We start from the raw sequence: 21,419 nt of genomic DNA, 5'->3' as shown, positions 1-21,419 counted from the left end.
ACTTAATCTGCTTATATTGTAGTTAAAAAAGTTTAAAAGTATTATTGACTCTGGATTTTTGTTGTCAACATTAGTAACTTATCAAAGTTATATAAATATATATTTCAATTTCCTTCAATTTCTTAAAAAAAAATCTCATCTGAAAATTTCCAAATGAAACTTGCTATGCAACTTTTATATAACTTGATTTTACTCAACTTGAACATGCAACTTTTACAGAGCTGCTCCGTAAATGGCATCCAGAATTTCAAGGTTTGAATAAGGCTGTCAATAATACGTGCTCTGCAGCTAGGAGGAAGTGGAGACTAGTAACTGGAGAGCCTTCCCCTGGGAGTAACTCTAAATATACACCAAAAAGAAAAAAGACAAGTAAATTATTCTCCTTTGATTCAATGAAATCTTTTCACCTAAAAAGTTACTGATAAAGTTTGCATGATCTTTGATTTTTGAAAACATTTTATAGCATTATCTTAAATTATTCCCTCAGGCAAGTAAACATATAAACTTAATGTTGCTTTTATTTCGATGGGGCATGAAAAACACAAAACATTGATGTTCTACATTCTTTTATTAAAAGATGATTGATTCTTGATCACATTAAATAAAAGATTGAAAATGACCTTTTGTTTTTAAAAACCTTACGTGATAGACAATTATTTTCGGAATCAGCAGCATTGAGAATTGGTTTTAGTACAATTTCTTTTGCGAAATTGGACTAAAAATTTAAACAAGCAGGCCAGTGTAATTGAATTTATTCAAAATTTGCTGAGAAAAAAATTTAAATATCAGCATAACAATCCATAATTAAAAATGGTCGGTTGAATTATTGGAAAATTAAGAATTTCAATAAGCGTGTTATTTCTACAGCAGTTTTTATATGCATCTTATAGAAAAATTAGCTTTTTTAAGTGATATGTTTAAACAGTCAAAATAAAGAATTGAAATATACTGGGAGGAGAGTTTTGCAGGTCATTATTATTATTATTATTATTCATCTGCTGTTACTAAAGAAACCATTTATTTATTCAAAATTGAATAGAAATAATAATAAAAGGTGATTTATGCAACGAAATAAGCTTTAAAATATTATTCTAATCTTTTAAAATTTGTCATTATCAATGTAAATATGACTCTCGCTAATTCAAATTTTTTATTTATAGGTTCCAATGCTCCAAATAACATAAGCACAGCAAACTTGCAGAAGAAGCAGAGTAATTGTCAAGAATTTTGATTTCTTGAACGAAAAATTAATTTTTTTTTGTTAATAAAAGTTTTTATTTGTAAGCTGGCTAAATTATTTAAATTTGCTGTTATTTCGCTTTTACAAAAAATTAGCGCCTTTAACATCTGTTCTATATAAATGAGTTCCCACATTTTTCTGAAACAAATGTATCCTCTTTTCACGATAGTTTAATTGAAATTATTAAAATTACAGAAACATTTGAAATGTTCTTTTAAGGTTTATGAGTCAGCATACTTAACATTATTCAACTCTACATGTTAATTCAAGATTAATAAATTTTATGAACTATTTAATTGCAAATTAGCACAAGGTTCACAAACTATAAATTAAAGGCGTTAAGTGAAAATTCCTATTTTGAATTGTGTGAGGAAGAATACATTCCAATGGGTTGTATTTCAAAATTAAAGGAAGATATATTCTTTGCATTGCATTTTACTTTTCTTCACACAATACATGGAAATCAGTCGAAAATTCTTTCGAAAGAAAGATTCATCCGTATTCCGCCTATGTGTTTAGAAAATAGTTTCTTAGCATCAGGATTAGCAGTGAAAATTAAGACAGACCGTAAAAAGTTAATAAGTAATTACCACCTAATGTGTAACATTAAAAACTCCATCAGAGTGATAAATACCTCTACAAGTGAAAAGATATATATTTTAGGTTAAAAATTAGCAGTCTAAGGAGAAGCATTTTAATTATATTTAATTACCAGCATTAGCATAAAAAAATATAACCTGAAGGGAAAAATGGCATATTTTAGTTTGATTAAAAAAATTTCCTTTACAAGCATAAAAACTTATATTTGAGGTGAAAAATAATACACCTTACGTTAGTAAAAAATCACCTTTCCAACTATCAAAAATTACACCTGAGGTAGATTTGAAATAACCTGAAGAGTAAAATGACATGCCTCAGGTTGAAAAATATATACCTCTACAAGCATAAAATTAGATACCTGAGGTTGAAAAATAATTACCTGAGGTCGAACAACATACACCTGAGGTTGATTTATAATAACCTGAAGTGTAAAATGACACACCTTAGGTTGTTGAATAAATACTTCCACAAGTGTAAAAAAATATATTTCAAGCTGATAAGTAATAACCTAAGGTCGAACAAAATACACCTGAGGTTGATTTGAAATAACCTGAAGTGTAAAATGACACACCATACGTTGAAAAATATATATCTCTACAAGCATAAAATTAGATACCTGAGGTTGAAAAATAATTACCTGAAGTGGAACAAAATACACCTGAGGTTGATTTATAATAACCTGAAGTGTAAAATGACACACTTTAGGTTGTTGAATAAATACTTCCCAGGGACGTAGGTAAGGGGGGTGTTCAGGGTGTTCAAACACCCCCCATTGTACAGAGCAATGTTTCTTTTTTTTTAATACTATAAATAATTTTTCCTTAATTTTACAAAATTTTTAAATATTTTATTTACTGGGGAAAAAATGGAAAATTCCCATGACATTTTATTTTGAGGCTTTTATTAGTCTGTGACAGAAATAAAATAATCACTGCTGCCTCTTTGCTACCCATTCATCAAGAGAGCAACAAACGCTTATCTTCAGTGATTAAATTAGATAGCATCCCTTTCCTCTTGATTTACCACCCACAAAACTTCTCCCCTCAGAAAAGTAGCCAGCCCATCTCATATTACTCTAAGGGAAAATGTTCTTTCAATGGGTTCTATCTTATCTCATCCACTTTTTAAAATATTGGCTATACACAGATCCTATTTACGGTCATAAAATGCATGCCTCAAACAAAGAATTCTCTTGGATTTCTAGGACTGCCTTTTAACTAGGACTGATATGTTAACCTTTTCAGGACATAAAAACTTCCTTGGCAATTTTTTCGGTCATTCTGTCTCAGAACTTTGTCTTAGACACTTATCCTAAAAGCTCTAAGTTTTAGATTTTTCCTTTTGTTTAATGTAGCATTTTATTTAAAATTTCGTTTTATATTTTCTTTCTGATTAATTTTTACTTGTTAATTTCGTCCATTAATTTTTAATTTGTATTGTGTAATTCTGTTTCTGTAAATAAAATGTGATCTTTCATTGGCTATATAAAAAATTTGCATCAAAAATATTGGAGGTAAGCAAATATTTGTATTAAATCAATCTTTCCGCATATATGTAACATTTATAATGTTTTTATATTTCCGCATATATGTAACATTTAAACTGTACAACAAATAGATTTATTTAGTAAATTTGATTATTCATGCATAATTTTATTTTTAATTCACAATTTTTTTTTCTTACTTTATGATTATGAAATCGGACTTAAAAATTTTTGAAATTTTAAACTGAAAATTAAGACAAATTTATTATAATTCAGTCAGAATTGAAATATCTATGTTACATTTAATTTTATAATAAAACACAAAAATTTCATAAATGAATAGCTTAGAGTAATTAATCATTTAAACTATCTTAGTATAAATGTGTAAGTGTAACTTAAAGTTTAACTATTTTTTAGAAAATTAAAAAAACTTTCTATTACTAGCTTTCCCTTCATTGGGATCTTATTGCAAGGGAAGTTACTTATAATATTGAAAAATTTTAAACGATAATACTTCATTGCATAATCAAAAGTAGCGATATATATAACAGCTTTATAAAATTAAAACAAATGTCAACAAACCTTTAAATTATCATAAAAATTACTGAAATTGTTAATTAAAAAAACAATTCAGTACTTTCTAAGAATGATTTAAATCAGCTCAAATAGATTTTTTTTTGTCTACTTAATTTCAAATATATTTATGGCAGAGTCGAGACCCCTTTTTCTTTAGCTATTATATGCATAAACCTTGTGAAGAAATCTTTAAAAAAAATATACGCCAACTGAAATTTAGTAAATAATGAATATTTTACCCTAACACAACAGATTAACAGGAAACCTTTACACCCACTTATTAAATAATATCAGTTTAAATTACAAAATATCAGAATAGTATCGAAGAGTTTCTAACCTGTAATGAAAAAAATTATTAACCAATAATAAATCTTTCGTAATAATATATTTTTCATAATTATAAATTTTTCGTAATAATAAATTTAACTTAATTCGTAAATGTTGTAACAATCTTAATTATACGGAAAATTTACGAATTACGTTAAATTTATTATTACGAAAAAAAAAAAAAAAAAAAAAATATATATATATATATATATATATATATATATATATATATATATATATATATATATATATATATATATATATATATCATGAGTACGTTATTGCTTAGTAATTCTTTATAATGAATGCTGGTTTTCTTTAATTTTAAATGAATAATTTTATGTTTAACTTAGGAAAATTTTATTGAAATTCAGATCACTTAACGAATAACAAAACAGATATGAAAAATTTATCATTGCAACTGCATTCAATTTTTCATAAATGATCTCAAAATTTTTATTTGCTAACCATAATCTTGTGTAAACAGTGTAAGCAAATAAAATTAACAATAATTACGCTGCACTAAACTAAGTCTGACACTGAATAAAAAAAGAAATCAAGTTAAATAAAAGAGTAAACCACCTTAAAAATAATACTTTAATTCTAAGAGTTTGAAAATATTTTATGCTTTGACTTGAAGTATCCAACGCCTTAATTATGATTTATCGTCAACACAAACTAATGAAAAAAAATCTTTGTTTAGCAAAATGTTTTAAGATTATTAAAAATGTAAGGGTAACATCTATTTCTCTTTAAAAAATAAAATTTAAGTAGAAATTGCTTTAAAATATATCATCAAGTCATTATTGTTGTACATGATACAAAAATTTAAGATCAGAATGGTAAGAATATTAATTGTATTCCATTCTATGGTGAAGCTTAGACAGGGGTTGAAATATATATATATTTCAGCCCTGCTTAACTATAATATATATATTATGTGTGTGTGCGCGTATAAAACATTTAAACACATAATGTTGTTGTTAATTTACGTCGCACTAGAGCTGCACATTAGGCTATTGGCGACGGTCTGGGAAACATCCCGGAGGATGATCCAAAGACATACCATCACAATTTTGATCCTCTGCGGAGGGGATGGCACCCCCACTTCGGTAGCCCGACGACCTGCACGCGAAGTCGAGCACATTATAATAACACAGTTTAACGAGGACCAATACCGCACACCCTCGGTCATGTTGAAATGCCCGCGGCCACTCCATCAAAATCCAAATTTGATAGTCCACGACCTTACGAAACACGGATTTTTTCATTCAATTTATTTGCGAAATATTTTGAGGCTTTGTATCTAATTTTTTTTCCTGTGCTGTATATCTTTTGTATTTATTAATAATTTTTTGTTACATTAAAGTTTTACACCTTCTATTTAATAACATAGTTTAACAGGATATTATTGAAATAAACAAAAAGAAAAATTTGTGCGAAGATATATTCATTTACCGACTTCTGCGAATATACCATATATCTACGAGTTAAATGCGACAATTTAATGTAACTGCCATTGAAATCTGATATCATAGAATAAAATGACAATTTTTTTTAAAGTTTATTTAACACCATTATTATTAGCTTTTTGGAATGATTTTACACATTGTCATTTTCCTGCGTTCTCTAAATAATTAATAAAAATTATATTATTCAAAGTGAGCTGTTTAATAATGTCTTGTGATTAATAGCACAGAGACTAACTAAAAAGAAATGGAACATGGAAGTAAAAGCTATAAAATTACAAATTGTAATTTTTCTGGCACTTGAATGCCAAGGAATAATTGCAAACTGCCAAATGCTTGTTAACTATTGTACATTGCTCTTTATAAGGTATTAATTAGAGTTACCTTAATAAACTAGTATTTTTTTTTAAAAAAAAATATAGTTTTCCAATCCAAAAGGTTTAAAAATTTAAAAAAAAATTCCTATGGGTCATATTTTCCGAAAATTACCCATATATTCTACTTCGTAAAGAATTCATTTTTTATATATTATTTTGGCTGCTTAAACGCATTATAATTTGCGCTGAACAGATGAATTTTTATTCATATTTTGTACGTGAATTTTTGACAATAACGGTGATTTTATTTTAATGTTCTTTTTATTTGAATTTCGCTTATCTCCCAATAGAAGGGAAGCGATCAACGACGTTTATGTCTTGCCTTTATTTTGATCTCATTTAGATCACTGGTTGTGATTTTTAGTTTTAAATGAAGCTTACAGTGAAAATTTCTGTATTAGGTTATTTTATCAAAACCAAAATGAGTTTACTTGTATGTATGTAACTGGTTTAATTAAATTACATCTAATTAATAAATTCCTCAATCACAAAACACCCCCCATGAAAAAACTATACCTACGTGCTTGATACTTCCACAAGTGTAAATAAATATACTTCAAGCTGATAAGTAATAACCTAAGGTTGAAAATGAAACACTTTAAAGTAGTAAATATCTACCTCTCCCAAGATGTAAAATTAAACACCTCAAGTTGAAACATATATACCTCTGGAGGTATATATTAAGGTATATTTGAGGTTGGTTTTGAGGTATTCATTTGCACCCTTTTCAACCTCAACGACGTCTTTAAATAACAACCTCCTTTATACCTTTAAAATATACCTTGTTTATACCTCATTTATACCTCGATTTTTTCATAAGGGATTTCGTCAACATGGTCATTTCATCGACAGGGTCGTATCTTTACCAAGGTTATTACATCTTCAGTGTAGTTTTGTTGGCAGGGTCATTTCGTCGACAAGTCATTTAGTCGACATGACCGTTTCATCGACAAGTCATTTAGTCGACAGGGTCATTTCATCGACAAGTCATTTCGTCGACATGGTTATTTCATCGACAGGGACGTATATTTACCAAGGTTATTACATCGACAGGGTAGTTTTGTCGGCAGGGTCATTTCATCAACAGGGTCATTTTGTCGACAGGGTCATTTCATACTGGCTGCGGCCAGTGTGAGGGTGGGTGACCACTTGGATCAGTCTGCATAGGGACTGAGGGTGTGCGGTATTAGTCCTCGATAAAATTGTTCTACCGTTAAGTGCTCGACTTCCTGTGTAGGTCGTCGGGCTACCAAAGCGGAGGTGCCATCTTCTCTGCAGAGGATCGAAATTGTGATAGCTCGTCTTCGGATCATCCTCAGGGATGTTTCCCAGACCGTCGCCAATAGCCCATTGTGCAGCTCTAGTATGACTTAAATGAACTACAACAACTAAAAGTATTAAATTTTAAGCAATATTTTATGAATTTCTTAAAAAAGAATAGTGTTGCTAACATTTAATTTGAACAAGCTTTGTCTAAAATGTGCCTTAGTTTCATCATATTTATCATAATTACCATTTGTGTGATACCATATGAAACATATATACTTCGTTTTTTTAAATTTTAATTTGAGTGGAAGGTTAACTTATGATAAGGTTATTTTCATATTTACTTATGATAAGGATCAAAAACTATTTCGTTAAATACTTTGTTACACACAGTATTTTAACTGTATAACTTCTAAACTTATTTTTTTCCTTCTTTAGGAATGATGTAGGAAAGAATTAAGATATTTTATTTATGTCCCACTAATTTTCAGAAGGTATTTTTTCTATTTTTTTCTTCATAATTATTTATTTTTTTGATTTATGATAACGTGGAATTTTTATAAATTTAGTTGAAAATATGTCATGCTTTTCTTTTAAATTTTACAAAATCAACCAGTATTCAATAAAATTTCCTTATATTGATCTTAATTTGTTGTTAAAAAGAATTCGCTCAATTAAATCTGTAAATTACTGTTGGAATAATTCTTTTTTTCAATTTGAGAATGTTATTAACTAAATTAACCAATTAAATAAATATACTTTGCGTAATATAGAACTAAGGTAAAAAACACATCTTAAAATTTTTTTTCACGAAAGGGCTTTAACCAAACACAGAAAATTTGCTGTGCTTGTAAAAATAATATTTAGAAAGAATAAATGTTTTACTTCATAAATAGGTTTATATAATCAGTGAAGATGAATAGAATGTTAAGTAGTATCCAGAATTTTCATCTATCAGGAATGTGATGTACAAGCATTTTGTTTAGTGAAACTTCTACTGTAATTTAATTAACTGATTTTTTTTTATTTTTATGATGCCTGCAGATTACCAGGCATCATAATAGAGGTGCCACTATTTACCAGGCACCATTAATAGAGGTGCCACTGTTCTGTTTTCACCTGGATTCTATTTTAAGACTTAATTAATAATTTTAATATTGCTAAATTTTGATATACTGAATTGGGAGATCATCTATGAATTCTACCAAATTGTCTAATCCACAGGATGTTTAACGTTTTTAAAAAGTGCTTAAAGGTGCTTATTTTTATTTAAATTTTTTAAAAGCATTTTTTAACATTTTTTAAGGTGCTTTTTTATTTGGGGATTGTGAAAAGTGCTTAATTTTCTATCTTTTATAAAAAGATTTTTTTCTTTGCCGTGTCCATTGTTGTTCTAAATTACATAAAATGCATGATTTTCACAATTTTTTCTGCAATATTTATCAGTTACTAGTTATTTTATTATGATTGCGTAAAGTTCTTGAAAATGTTTTTGAATTTTATTGATTTTAAGTTTAGAAATTAAGAACCTTAAACGATTGAAAAAATAATTTTTAATACTGCACAGATCCTAATTAGGATTTTTTTGGAGAGTAATTAAAAATATTTTTAGTGCTTAAAAAGTGCTTATTTTTTGTTGAAAAATCTGGCTATGCACCCGGTTCCAGCTATTTTATCGTTTCAAGATTCTTAGCACTTTTGAACGATGTTACATGGAAAAAAAAACTTGATTAAATAAACGTTACTATCATGAAATTCTTTACTATCATAGAATTAAGTGTATTTATTTGCTTTGTACACAGATTATTACTGTTTAATTAAATAAAAAAATATTAAATAATAGACTATAATTTTATTCACAAAAGTAACATTTATAAAATTTAAAGGTAGAGGAAAAAACCCATAAAGTTCTTCTTATCAACACATAAAGGAATATAAATATTCCAGTATTGTGGGCTATATACTTAATTTTTTACAAAATAATGACATTCTTCCCTTTTTTGCATTTTAAGAGTTGTCATTGCATTGAAAAAGTGTGAAATTTTAAAAAAAAAAATGAAATCAGAAGCAATAACTGCAACAAAAAAAAGATCAAAGACAAAAAATAACAAAAATCAGTAGTAATGACTGCTGAAAAATCTATCCAAAAAACAATAGAATCATCACACAAAATAGTGAAAATACTGAAATTCGAGATTCAAATTTCTCATATCGTAATAAAATCGAAAGGAATACATCAGGAGTTTTAAAAAAATTGGAAAAATCAACGTTAATAATTGCCGAAAAAGTGATTTAAACATTGCGAAAAAATTTAGTGCAAATTCAGCGTGTTAAAAAGTGATTACTGAAATGCACAATTTGAATATCATGTGCAGTAATAATAATATCGAGAAAAAGAGGATCGAAGAAACCATATCCTCTGATCAAGTCAAAAAGCAAATGTGCGATTCTAATTTCTTATTAATATTGATTCTATAATTCTACTAGGAATTTCCAATAAAATAGCCCCTCGCATATGATGTCATGCCATCTTACGCTGATCACAAACCACGTCATACAAGTATTTAAGAAAGAGAGAGAACATCATTTTTTGAGTGAACATAGAGATATATAATTGCAAGAAGAAATTTCCTGAATTTTTTTTTCTTAATGAGTTGTTTTTTCTTTGAAGTACTTATTTTCTTTTAGTTTTTTTGTAAAGTGCGCCAAATAAAAAACAAACCACCCTGAATTTCTTTTGATTTAATAATTGGATCTTCACATTCTAGGGTTTAATCGTAATGGTTCAAGGATAGAGATCAAGAGTAATCAAATGAATAAAAATAGCATAAATTAAAAAAAAACAAACAAGTAGTTATGGATTAAAAATAAAACCTCACGCACAATAAAACTTGAGCAAATGGAGAGACACAGCATGACACACAGAAATAACAGTGATACTGACAAACAATAACAGTTCCCAACTGCAGGCTGTGATCCTTCATTTAACAGAGGAGAGTCAAATACAAGTGGACAAAATGACACTCATTGTAGCTGAATCAATATTAAATTTTATTAGTAGCCAAAGCTTGCATTTAACAGATTTTTAAAAATGCAAGTGAAAGAAAGTTAGAGAAATTTTGATTAATATTCATATGATCATGGAATTATTTTTACAAAGTAATTAAAATTCTTTATTTTTATTATAGTTATATCTATATGAAGTTAAAATCCCCACCAGTTAGAATTGCTCGGGAGGGCTTAACCCCTTGTCGGGCAAAGTCTCGCGCCATCCTTGCGGAACAGTCAGTATGATGATCGCGTTTTTCAACAATATCAAACATATTCCGACCAAAATGGTTTCTCCCACACATACCCTCTAGTATAAAGTATCAAAATATGCCACAAAATAAATTAGATATTTTGATATTAGATATTTTCGACCAGAAAAAACCTCTCTGCCTTAAAAGGCAGAAATTAATGTTTTAAGCATACCATTAAAAATTTATAGGTGTAATGGTTTTGTATCTATCACTTTTGGTTTTCAATGATTTTAACCCACTTTTGATGCTTGTCACATAAAAAACCCAACTCTGTAAATAAGTATATAATGCATTGTATTAAATTAAAAATTATTTCCAGAGTTATCAAATGATGAAAAACTCTTCTTTTTTTTTTTTTACAATTTATCTTCTTTTTTTTAATATGGTATTTGTTAGAAAAAAACCCCAGTAAAATAAACAAAATCATTCAATGCATAAGAAGTTTGTGGTTACTCTTGTTACAAAAACTAAAAACATGACTCAGGTTCAAACCATTCGTAATTGTGTAAATAAATGTAAGCAGCATAGGTATGTGAATAATTTTACATTTAAAGAATATATTTCTAATTTAAAATAAACTTTTATAAGTTTGTGGTCACTTTTGCTACATTTCAGAAAACAACTGAATTTTATTTTTTTATCAATTTTGAAATTTTAACTGACAAAAGGATAGTAGCCAATAGTATTAAAAATACTACTTTAACAATACTTTACCAACAAACAAACAAAATAAAATACTTTATTAAAAATACAAAATTATTATATGAATCAGCATTTGGAAATTAACATTGAGATTTATACATTTTTGATGTAAAATTTTAAACTTTTTAGACCATTAAATAAAGTATAAAAAATTCTCCCAGTTTATTTTTCATTGGAAATTTATTTAAAAAATTATATAAAAGTGAAACTGCAAAGTAGTACAAAGAGAATGATTTGTACAAAGAACATAGCTGTTATGCCGTGTTAGTGGGATTGTAAAAATAATTGCCATGAGTTAAACTTATAAAATAAAGAGCAAAATCAAACACATTTTTCTTTAAGCAATTATTTTCTTATCACAATTTTGTAACATTGCCAACAACAATGGCCATTGGACATTAAAAAAAAAAAAAATTACCAGTGAATACATAGTTGCTAGAGAATGCTTAGGTGCATGGGAAGCGAAAGTTTGCAGAGTTACCAATAGATAATAACCAAAAATAAAGAAAACCCCACATAATTAATAAAAAATATTCTGGCTATAACCTGATTACCAAAAAGACTGTTAGAATTTAATATAACCCAATAACTGAAACATTTTTGTGTTTAGAGAAATAAAGCAGACTAAAGAAATATAAAGTTAAAAATAGATTTTGATATTCGATTTGTCGTAACACTAAATTGATGAGTTACACACGTAATGAATCAAAAAGTAAGACATTACATTGGTTATTAAGAAAGAATAGAAGTATTTATATTTGGTTTTGTATAAAATTGATAAAAATTAAATAATTGGTTTTGTTTAATTATAACAAAATTAAGAATGATTATAAAATTCAAAGAAATTTTTAAAGATAAGAAATATGTAATGCCTATAATGGCAATCACAATGGTAATGGTACACATTTCTATGAATTACATAAGAATCTTAAAAAAAATATAAGTATATATTCATGAGACAATGGCACTACAGAAATCGCCTTATCATAAAAAAATATGTGTGATAAATAAGAATTATTTTAACCAAAGCATATTTGGTTTGGTGTTGGGGTGCAAATAAAAGGTGTTGGTGTGTTAAATAAAAGTGTTTGGTGTGCAACACCAAACACTTTTATTTAAAATGGCTCAATATTAAACCTTATTATTGGTACCTTGAAACATAATGCCATATAAGCTTGATGCAATTTCAATAAATTAAATTGTACCATGTTTACACTTAAATAGAATAATAGTATTGAGTAATAAAATTTTAAAAAAATTAATAAGCACTATATAATTTAAATTAACAACCCAACACACAAGGCTATAAAAAATTTTAAATTGTGGTTCACTGGGACCAAAAATTTCTAACAATCTATGATGTTGCATGATGGATTCATTTAAAAGAGTAGATTAAGAGAATATAAATTAATTAAAAAAATTATAAATATATTCAGTGGTTTCCCTTTCAGTTGATACGAATCTTCTGTTAGTTGTTTAAACAAATGCTACTTTTTGAACTTTCAATTTGAATTATACCTTTTTATTTAGAGAATCAGAAGTTTGATTATTCTATTAATAAAATTGTAACTTAGTCTACATATTTTAATTACGACTTAATTTTAGTTAATTTTCAAATGCAGCAAATCAGTTAAAAAAATAAATAATAATGATTTGGGAACAAGGCCACAATTCACATTATAAAAAAGTCTGCAATTACTGAAATGGTAATTAAACTAAAATCATTTTAAATGAACTGTAAATAGGAATCTATTCAAATTTTTCAAATTATTAACCATGTAAGATAGGATTTCATCTTCTAAAAATATTAAATAAGTTGAATAAAAATTATTTGTTTGAGAGTGAAACTATCATCAAACCATACGATTTTGTAACAAAAATTTCAGATAATTTCTTCTATTAGCAATATCATGACTGATAATGTGCTTACAATTATTTTTTAAAGCTATCAAGTTTTATTGAATTTAACTAAATTTATATATTTGCTAGATAAAATTTAGTCCATTTTTCTTGGATAAATTATGTTTCATTTTAGTTGGTAAAATTGTATCTATTTCCCATTCTTTGAAATAGTTCATTATTTACTTTCAAAATTTACAGAAAAATGCAATTTAAACTTCAGAGAAATGTTGATTTTTTTGCTTTAAAAATGAAAAATAAAATTATTATTCTGCTTTTGTTTGTTTTATCTCGTAAAAAAATTTGTGTTTAATTTATCTCAAAGGAAATCTTTTATTTACTCTGACATTATTTTCTCTTTGCTACCAAAGTGTGCTTTTTAAGTTTTTTCTGTTACAAAAAATACTTTTACCTGATGCAAATTTTTTTCTTATAAAAAATCTATATTTAACTGATGCAATCTTTCAAAAGTCATTGGGACTGTTATTGGTAGTAGCTTTTATTACAATTGATACAATGTTTAAATGATATAAAATTTAGGGTACTTTTCAAGACCAAAGCAAAATAAGCGAGAAAAGTTAAATGAATTGTGAAAGTGTTTCTGGGAGTTACCAAATTATACCAAGCAGAATTGGATATCCCCTTGATTTATTTCCTGGGTCAGTCAAAACCTCTTACATAATTTTAAATAAATGTTGCATATAATTTGTTAGGCTTTACTCATAAGTGTTTGTCTATCTTTTCCTCCAACTCTATTAGTAAGTTTTCTCTTTTCTTTTCATTGTAACTTTTCCTACATCTCAGAAATTCTCCTTTTTATTTTGTGTTTTAGTACAGAATATGCTTCCTTCTATTGCCAAAATGATTATGTGTTTGTTTGGAACTATTATTTCTACTCCTTTTGCATTATTTTAGCTTTATTCATATTCAGCACTGTTGCATTAATTTAAACATGTATCCAGAATGGCAAATGTTATCGAAAGCTTAAGATTTTATTAACAATAATCAGGATGAGTTTGTGGAATTCCTTTTGTTTTTCATTTTAATATAAAGAAAGTTCAGCTCTCCTGAATTTTTCCTCCGTTTTTTAAGCTTTTTACTATCTTTGTAAACACAATTTAAAATTACAGATCGGGATTCATATTAAAATCTCAACTCGATTCAAATTCTTGCAATCTAAAATAATTCATCGTGATATGTATTTAGGTAATTTAAAATTACTCATCGCGATCTATATCCATATGATTAAAGAATCTCACATCGGTATCCATATTTACACGATTTAAAAGTTAGGCATTAAGATTCATATTTATAGAATCAGATAGAAGAAAAATCGCTCATCAGTATTTTTTATTAAAAAGTTGATAATATTCTATGAATATATGCTTCCTTCATACACCTTTTTCTTACTTAAATTTTAGATATTTTTTCAATTATTTAAAATGTATTTTGTACACAGTCTTTTGTATTACTAATTTCAGTTTGTATTTGTGGACAACTTTGTCTTAAAAGTACAAAATTGTGTAATTTTTTTAAGGTGAATTTTCTATGAGAGAAATAAAGTTTGGTTGTAATGGGGTTAAAAAAGACAGGGAAGATGTTCGGTTAGAGGATTCATTCAAGTGTGAAGAAGATAATTTAACAACTGATTTAATAGATGTATAGATAAAATTAGCAAAGTCGATATAAGTGACCGAAAAAATGTGACATTGAAAATGAATACAAATAAGTCATTAATGCCTTCTTCCATAGATGCTGATGTTTATAAGAAGACTGATGTTGATGTTTATAAGAATATATAGTATTATCTTATTTTAATGTAGAGGATGGCTTCTTTAATATCATCAAAAAATGGGGGGGGGGGAGTAATTAAAGACTGTAATTGAAGCAATAATGATTTTTTTAAAACAATTGATTTCATTCTTTTATATTTTTGTTATATAACTTTCTTGTTTTAATGTAATTTGTGGCTATAAAAATGAAACTGAACAAGCTAATTTATTGTGAAATAAATCAACAGTCTTAAGCTTGCATAAGTGTTAATGGAAAAGTTTTCAAAATATTATTTTTCCACAAATTATGTTTCAGGACGCACTCTACTAACCATTCAAACTTGTTAAACAGAGAACTAACTGTATTTTAAATTTCTTTTAAAAAAATGCACTTTAATTAGGTTTTCTAATTTAGTAATTAAGTATAAAGAAAATCAAAATGTTTTCATTATTGAATTGCGAAAAAGTAAAAATATGAAGAAAAAAATGCTTATTTGTCTAGTGAAACTAAATTTTTTATGAACTGCCTCATATAAACTTTCTTTATGTGCTCCTTCTTTCACACCTATTGATCGATTCACACAATAATGATAGATGAGAGTCTGAACTTTTTCTTATAAAAACTTATTGCTAACTATAAGTAGTTTTCGGACTGCATTTTTACAAGAGTTCTAAAAATAAAATCAGAAAACTATTTTCATTATTGACATAGTTCGAGGCCTTTAAAATTATGTGTAAAAGGAATAATTGTAGAAAATCTTACTCATAACAAAAGAAAGAATGGAAAAGAAGTATTCAATTATCATGATTATTGCATTTTGAAAAATTAAATTTTTATTTTCTTCATCTTTCTAATTTTATTTGTTTTAGTCTAAACGTTCTTGTTTGTATAGTATATAAATAAATCCCTTTCAGTAATTTAACATGTATATTAAGAGTTTCTTTGAAAAAATTTTATTATTGTTTTCTTGCTTTAGAAATATATGAAAGCCTTAAAAAGTTCTGACTATTGTGGAATTGTTGATGGTGGCATTGTAGATGAAATATTTTTTCAAATTCCTGAAATTTTAAGCATTCATGAAGAATTTCTTGATGTTTTTACTCAAAGATATAACACTTGGGATGTTTTGAGTACAGTTGGAGATCTTTTTGTTGAAACGGTAAGTTTTATCTCTATTTTATCTCGTCTAAAATTATAGAAACATTTTACTAATAAGGATAGGTATAATTAATAGAAAATCTTTACTGAGAGATGGTTTTATATTCATCCAGGGAAAAATTCGCATCCTTTCCTCGCCGTTTGGGGCTCGAATGCTTGAGGTATCCTTGAAGTTGACTATGAGACTTGACATGAAAAAATGAGACAATGTATTGAGAAATTGTAAACCGATATAATATTGTATAACTTTAAAATTGTATACCGATATAATATTTAACATGAACACGCTTTATTTAGAATATCTTTTTAAAGTGAACTAGTATTTCACTATCTTAGGAACTATTTTACTTTTAATGTGAACAGAAAATTTATTTCCCCTCTGACAGGTAAGAAAACTGATCATTCACTGTTGTGCATCTATAAGAGAAGGTTTTTTTTAAAGGTTTTGTTATAATGTTGATAACTGCAATATTACAGCAGTCAAAGAGTTGTATGAATTGAATCTGTTGAGGGAATGAGACATTACAAGAAACATTATCAGCCCTTTTGTACTCAAATATGAATAGAGTTTTCTTTCACCTAATGGGTGTGGATGTATAGAAGCATGTTTTCCTAAGAAATGACCTTACATTTGTTTAACATGGGTAGTCTTTTCTCCCACATTCTCATAGGTTGTTCTGCATTAACACTGCATTTGTACAGGTCAAGATTTGTATTTGTACTGGTCAAGATATGTGGAGCTTAAATCCTTTTTAAATAAATTTACTAGAAAATACTTTAATTTACTTTCCTTGCATGGATACTTACAAAGCAGTTAAACTTTTTCTTGTAATGCAATATATTCAAATCCTTTTTTGGATACAGTTGTTAAGTTAGAAGATTTTTGGAAAGCATATTCAAACAAGAAACTAAAACAATGAGCTAACCAATTATTTTTTTAGTAATCCTCTCTTATTTGCCAATAAATCAGTTTACTACTATTAGTTAATTACTGTTCTGTAATTTTTTATTTGTTTCTACAGAATTAAAAAAAAAAAAAAAAAAACAATAGAGCACCAAAAAGTAAGTACACTTTTTAAATTTCGTCTGAACTAATATTTTTTCCTTCCTTTATAACTTTATTTTATTTTTTAAAGTAATTGGTTATATTTATTATGAGAGTTATAGAAGTCGTTAATTTAATATAAAGCGCAAAATAAAAACATTTATTGAAATGAAGTAAATATAAATTTACATTTTCAAAATAGAAATTTAAAATTAAAAAACACAAATCAACAACAGATTATATGGATATTAGAAAATGTCTATGTATTGTACGAATCAATTATTTTTCTTTTTTTTTTTGAATTGATAACAGGAGCTACTTTTAATGTGAATGAGTTTTCTATCTTTCTTCAAGTTGATGTTAACAAGGTTTGACTATACTTCATAAAAATAAAAATTTGAAGCACTTTTAAAAAATCAATGATTTCCAAAAAAAAAATTTCCAAAATTTTTTTGCCACCGATGTGATGAAATTAGTTACAAGAGTCAATAAATTTTTTCCAGAAAATTCTGTGTTTTCAATAGCTTAATTGATACCAGCTGACAGAAGAACCACTGATTTGTTCTGAAACACAGGAGAAAATAAGGGCATGTTCTAGTTAAACAATGATTGAATCAGGCATGTATATAATTTATGCTTAAAATCCCATGACATCTCCTAAAATAGTTAACTTATCTAATGGTGAGTGTTCCAACTACAGCCCAAAAAGTAATGCTTTCCTTCCTGAAGAAAAACCAACCACTGTACATTCAATTCTATATGCTTGAAAGTCAAATGAAATGATGGCTTATTGATCAAGACATCTGCCTTTGTCATTGTTTATTGGTCAACTTTTTCTCTCATGAAGAAGTGATGATTGTTTCTGAGTTGAGATCAAAGGGTTGGAATTTATTTGGATTGCACTCTGATATTCACAACCTAATTTTCTTCAATATGCTAGTTTAACATTACTTGTTTGAGTTGTGTTAAGTTCTTCACACATCTCCCTGAAGCTCACTTCTCCCTGGTATTTGGCATGGGATCTGGCTTCTTCAACTTCTTTGAATTTTGTTCTCTTAAAATTTGTCTTATTCAAGTCATTCTTGGTTTTTCCTATCAGGGGTCCAGAGACTTGTTAATTTGGCAGTTTTAGCACATACCCTGTCCCACTTTCTCCTGCTGACTTCTATTATTGTGAGGTTTTCTTTTTCAAATATTGTTTTATTTCTTATTTTGACAGGCCAAAGGAATTTTTTAATTTTTCTGAAACGTTTATTTACTTTTTGGATCAGACTAAGTTACCATGTTTCAGAACTACATAATAAATTTTTTTTAACTGTTTTTTATAGATATTTTTGTTCTGTATGGGATGCTTGTTCCCTTTCAGAATTTGGTAAGCTACTCTTGCTCAGATGGCTCTGTTCATTATATCTGTCTCTACTTCTTCATTGCTGTCAAGTACAGAACAGAGATATAAGTATTCTCCCACATTGTTTTCATCAATCTTTAGTTTTCTTCGAGATTTTGCTTTAATTCTCAGTCATTTGAGTTCCTTTGCTATTTATTTGCAACCCCACATTATTTGTATTATCATGATTTTATATTATACCAGTACCATATTTTTTATATAATTGTCTTGAAGGATAAAGTATTTTGTAGCACTATGGCGTCTGAAATATCAATCTTGAGTTTACTCAATTCTTATGTGCATATGTAGGCTTTGTATTCTGCTTCAGCAAAGTCTAGGCAATGCTTTGTTGTTTTCTAGAATTCCAGATGATGGTACTATTTGAATAGGTTTCAGTTGCTACAGATGGTACACAGAAAACATATCCAGTTGTTTATTTTATAATACCTTCGTGGTTTGGTCAATTTGAATCTGTAAGACCTTGAAATTGTCCTTTTTTTTAGTAAAATTCAACTTCTTTAAGTTTACTCTTTTACTGCATTCTGATAAAGTTTACTACATTACTTACCTAGCAAGCTGGTACCCGTCGATCAGAAGCTGGATAGACTTAAAACTGTTACCAAGAATAGAACCCTTGGCCTCTACGATGTTAGGTCAGTGGCTTAACCACTGTGCTATAGTCGTTTAACCGTAGTAAAATATTATTTTATTTTATTCTGACAGTAAATGGATAATTTAAACAATTACAAATTAATTTGAATACATAATTTAATGGGAGAAAATCTGGATACTACTAGTTAGCACTGAACTGAAAGTTAGTTGGCGAACAATATAAGTTAATATAAAACTGAGGTTCAAACTGATACTGATGCTGACATTTGAAAAAAGAAAACAAAAAAAGGAGGATAAAATGTTTTTTTTTTCTTTATAAAAAAATACTAAAAAATGAAAAGCAAACTGAAAAATAGAAAGTGTGATATTAAGAAGCACACACACTTTGGGACAATTTGAAACAATCAAAAGAATTAAACTAGTTTTTACCAATTGAAAATAATTTATCAGAAAAATAGCTAAAATTGTAAACACTATCAGGGGTCTGTTTGGAAGAAATTTAGGTCTATTAATGGACCCTTCACAAAATATCTTTTCATGAAAATGGATTCTTCACAAAATAATTTATCTTTTAATCTGACCCTTCACAAAATAATTTATCTTTTACTCGGACGCTTCACAAATTTGTTTATTTTCATTATTGTTTTGGTAATCGAATAAACCCTTCCCGGGAGTTGGAAGGGGAAGAAAGACGGTTCCAGACAAACTAAATTTCCCTAAGTTTAAATTCCAAATGTAGTATTCTAAGAAAATATTTCTACTTTTACAAACATTGTGTGCGCATTCTTATTAATATTAAATTATAATTTTTTTGTAAATAAATAATTGATCAATTTATATTTATTCATAAAATTAATTAATATAATATTATGTAAATAGAAATTATTTTCTGGCAATTTTTAAAAAAGAATATTATAAATTTAAGAATTGTTTTAAGTTTACTTAATGCATAACACTTTAAAAGTGATACGTTACTAAGTTGTGTTATTTAAAATATGTCAATTGAAATTATTAAAAGTGTGAGTGATTTTATTTCCATTATTCGCCCGAAATGAATATTCTGTGTTGAGCAGTATAGCCAAACCACCAAATATTTGTATGTTGCATCTCTAATTTAGTAGCAGCAATTGTTGAGCTGCATCTTGTATCTATTTACAATTTAAAAACTTCTTGCAAAGGTTTTAGCAATTTTTGCAATAACAGGACCCTATTTGCACAAATTCACAAGAGCAGGACCCTGGTTTAAAGAATGTGACTTAAGGCTTTTTTTATATTCACAAATTATGAATAGTTTTTTCACAATTTTACTAAAACAGGACCTTTCACTAAATGTCTGAACAGTCCCCTGACTATGTGTTTTTTCTTCTGTTTTTTAAAATGTAATTAATGTTCATTAAGAAAAATGTAAAAATGCTATTAAAAAATTCAAGGCATCTGAAAAAAAATATTATGAAGGAAAAAAGCTCTTCCCCATTTTTTCCATATAATGCAAAATATTGCATTTTATAAATAATGAGTTATTTCAATGTAGCATTTTGAACTGAAATTGTTAGACATAGCTATATTCTTTTATGATTTTTTATTTATTGTTTAGTTTACAAAACAACAAGTTATAGACACCTACACATCGTTTATTAACAACTGGAAATGTGCTAAAGAAGCTACCAAAGTAACAACTCTGGCTAAACCAGCATTTGCCAGGTTTTTGGAGGTAATATTTTATGTATGATTTTAAAACAGTTCAATATTCTAAATTGTTTTACTAGAATATTTGTCCTTTTCACTCTGTAAATTTCAGGTGCAACTTTTTTATTTGCTGCACCTCCATTTCTTGATGCAAGAACTTAATTGAGAAAATTTTGTTGATTTTAATTATTTTTATCTGAATTTAACTTAATTTGCTTATTTGTGGATATTGTTAACGAAATATCTGTTGAAAAATTTGACTGCAAATCAAAATTTACTACAAGGAAATTGGTCAGTCATTGATCCAAATTTAAAAATCTATTCATGTATTTTGTTTTGCTTCATTTGTTTCTGGTTATCTCACCAGTTTCTAAATGCAATTTTGGCATTACCAATTTGGCCGTAATATATATTTTCGTTGTTTTTTACTTGTTTGCTGTACCACCTTATGAGTGAACCTGTATTAAAAAAAGTGTAAGTTCATGATCTTAAATTTAATGACCAACCAATTAGTCAT

At 27.4% G+C, this 21,419-nt stretch overlaps 1 protein-coding gene and 2 long non-coding RNA genes across 9 annotated transcripts in view; 2 read left to right on the top strand and 1 right to left on the bottom strand.

The window, feature by feature from the left end:
• Positions 1 to 21,419, top strand: part of LOC107452153 (rho guanine nucleotide exchange factor 17) — a 314,558-nt gene that overhangs the window by 128,348 nt on the left and 164,791 nt on the right. For all 6 annotated transcript variants that reach the window (XR_015430560.1, XM_087155432.1, XM_087155433.1 and 3 more), the window contains 2 exons: positions 15,991 to 16,173; positions 20,811 to 20,927. Coding sequence is in view for 5 of the 6 variants with exons in the window: in XM_087155432.1 (XP_087011558.1) it covers positions 15,991 to 16,173; positions 20,811 to 20,927 (300 nt within the window). In the remaining variant the exon portion in view is untranslated. The remainder of the gene's footprint in view (positions 1 to 15,990; positions 16,174 to 20,810; positions 20,928 to 21,419) is intronic.
• On the bottom strand, positions 199 to 6,889 carry LOC147801842 (uncharacterized). Of its 2 annotated transcripts, none has more exons than XR_015430562.1 (2): positions 6,691 to 6,889; positions 199 to 339 (listed from the first exon to the last, which is right to left on the bottom strand). It is a non-coding gene; the product is annotated as an uncharacterized LOC147801842 (long non-coding RNA). The 2 variants fall into 2 exon arrangements; XR_015430563.1 differs by lacking the exon at positions 6,691 to 6,889 and adding an exon at positions 2,220 to 2,556.
• LOC122269857 (uncharacterized) lies at positions 231 to 1,282 on the top strand. Its single transcript, XR_006225439.3, has 2 exons — positions 231 to 369; positions 1,161 to 1,282. It is a non-coding gene; the product is annotated as an uncharacterized LOC122269857 (long non-coding RNA).

This window comes from Parasteatoda tepidariorum, chromosome 11 (genome assembly GCF_982258835.1).
Source record: "Parasteatoda tepidariorum strain Cologne lab strain chromosome 11, Ptep-v5.0, whole genome shotgun sequence".
NCBI classification, from domain to species: Eukaryota; Metazoa; Arthropoda; class Arachnida; order Araneae; family Theridiidae; genus Parasteatoda; species Parasteatoda tepidariorum.
The sequence above is the reverse complement of the archived record's forward strand: the minus strand, read 5'-3'. Positions and strand labels throughout refer to the sequence as shown.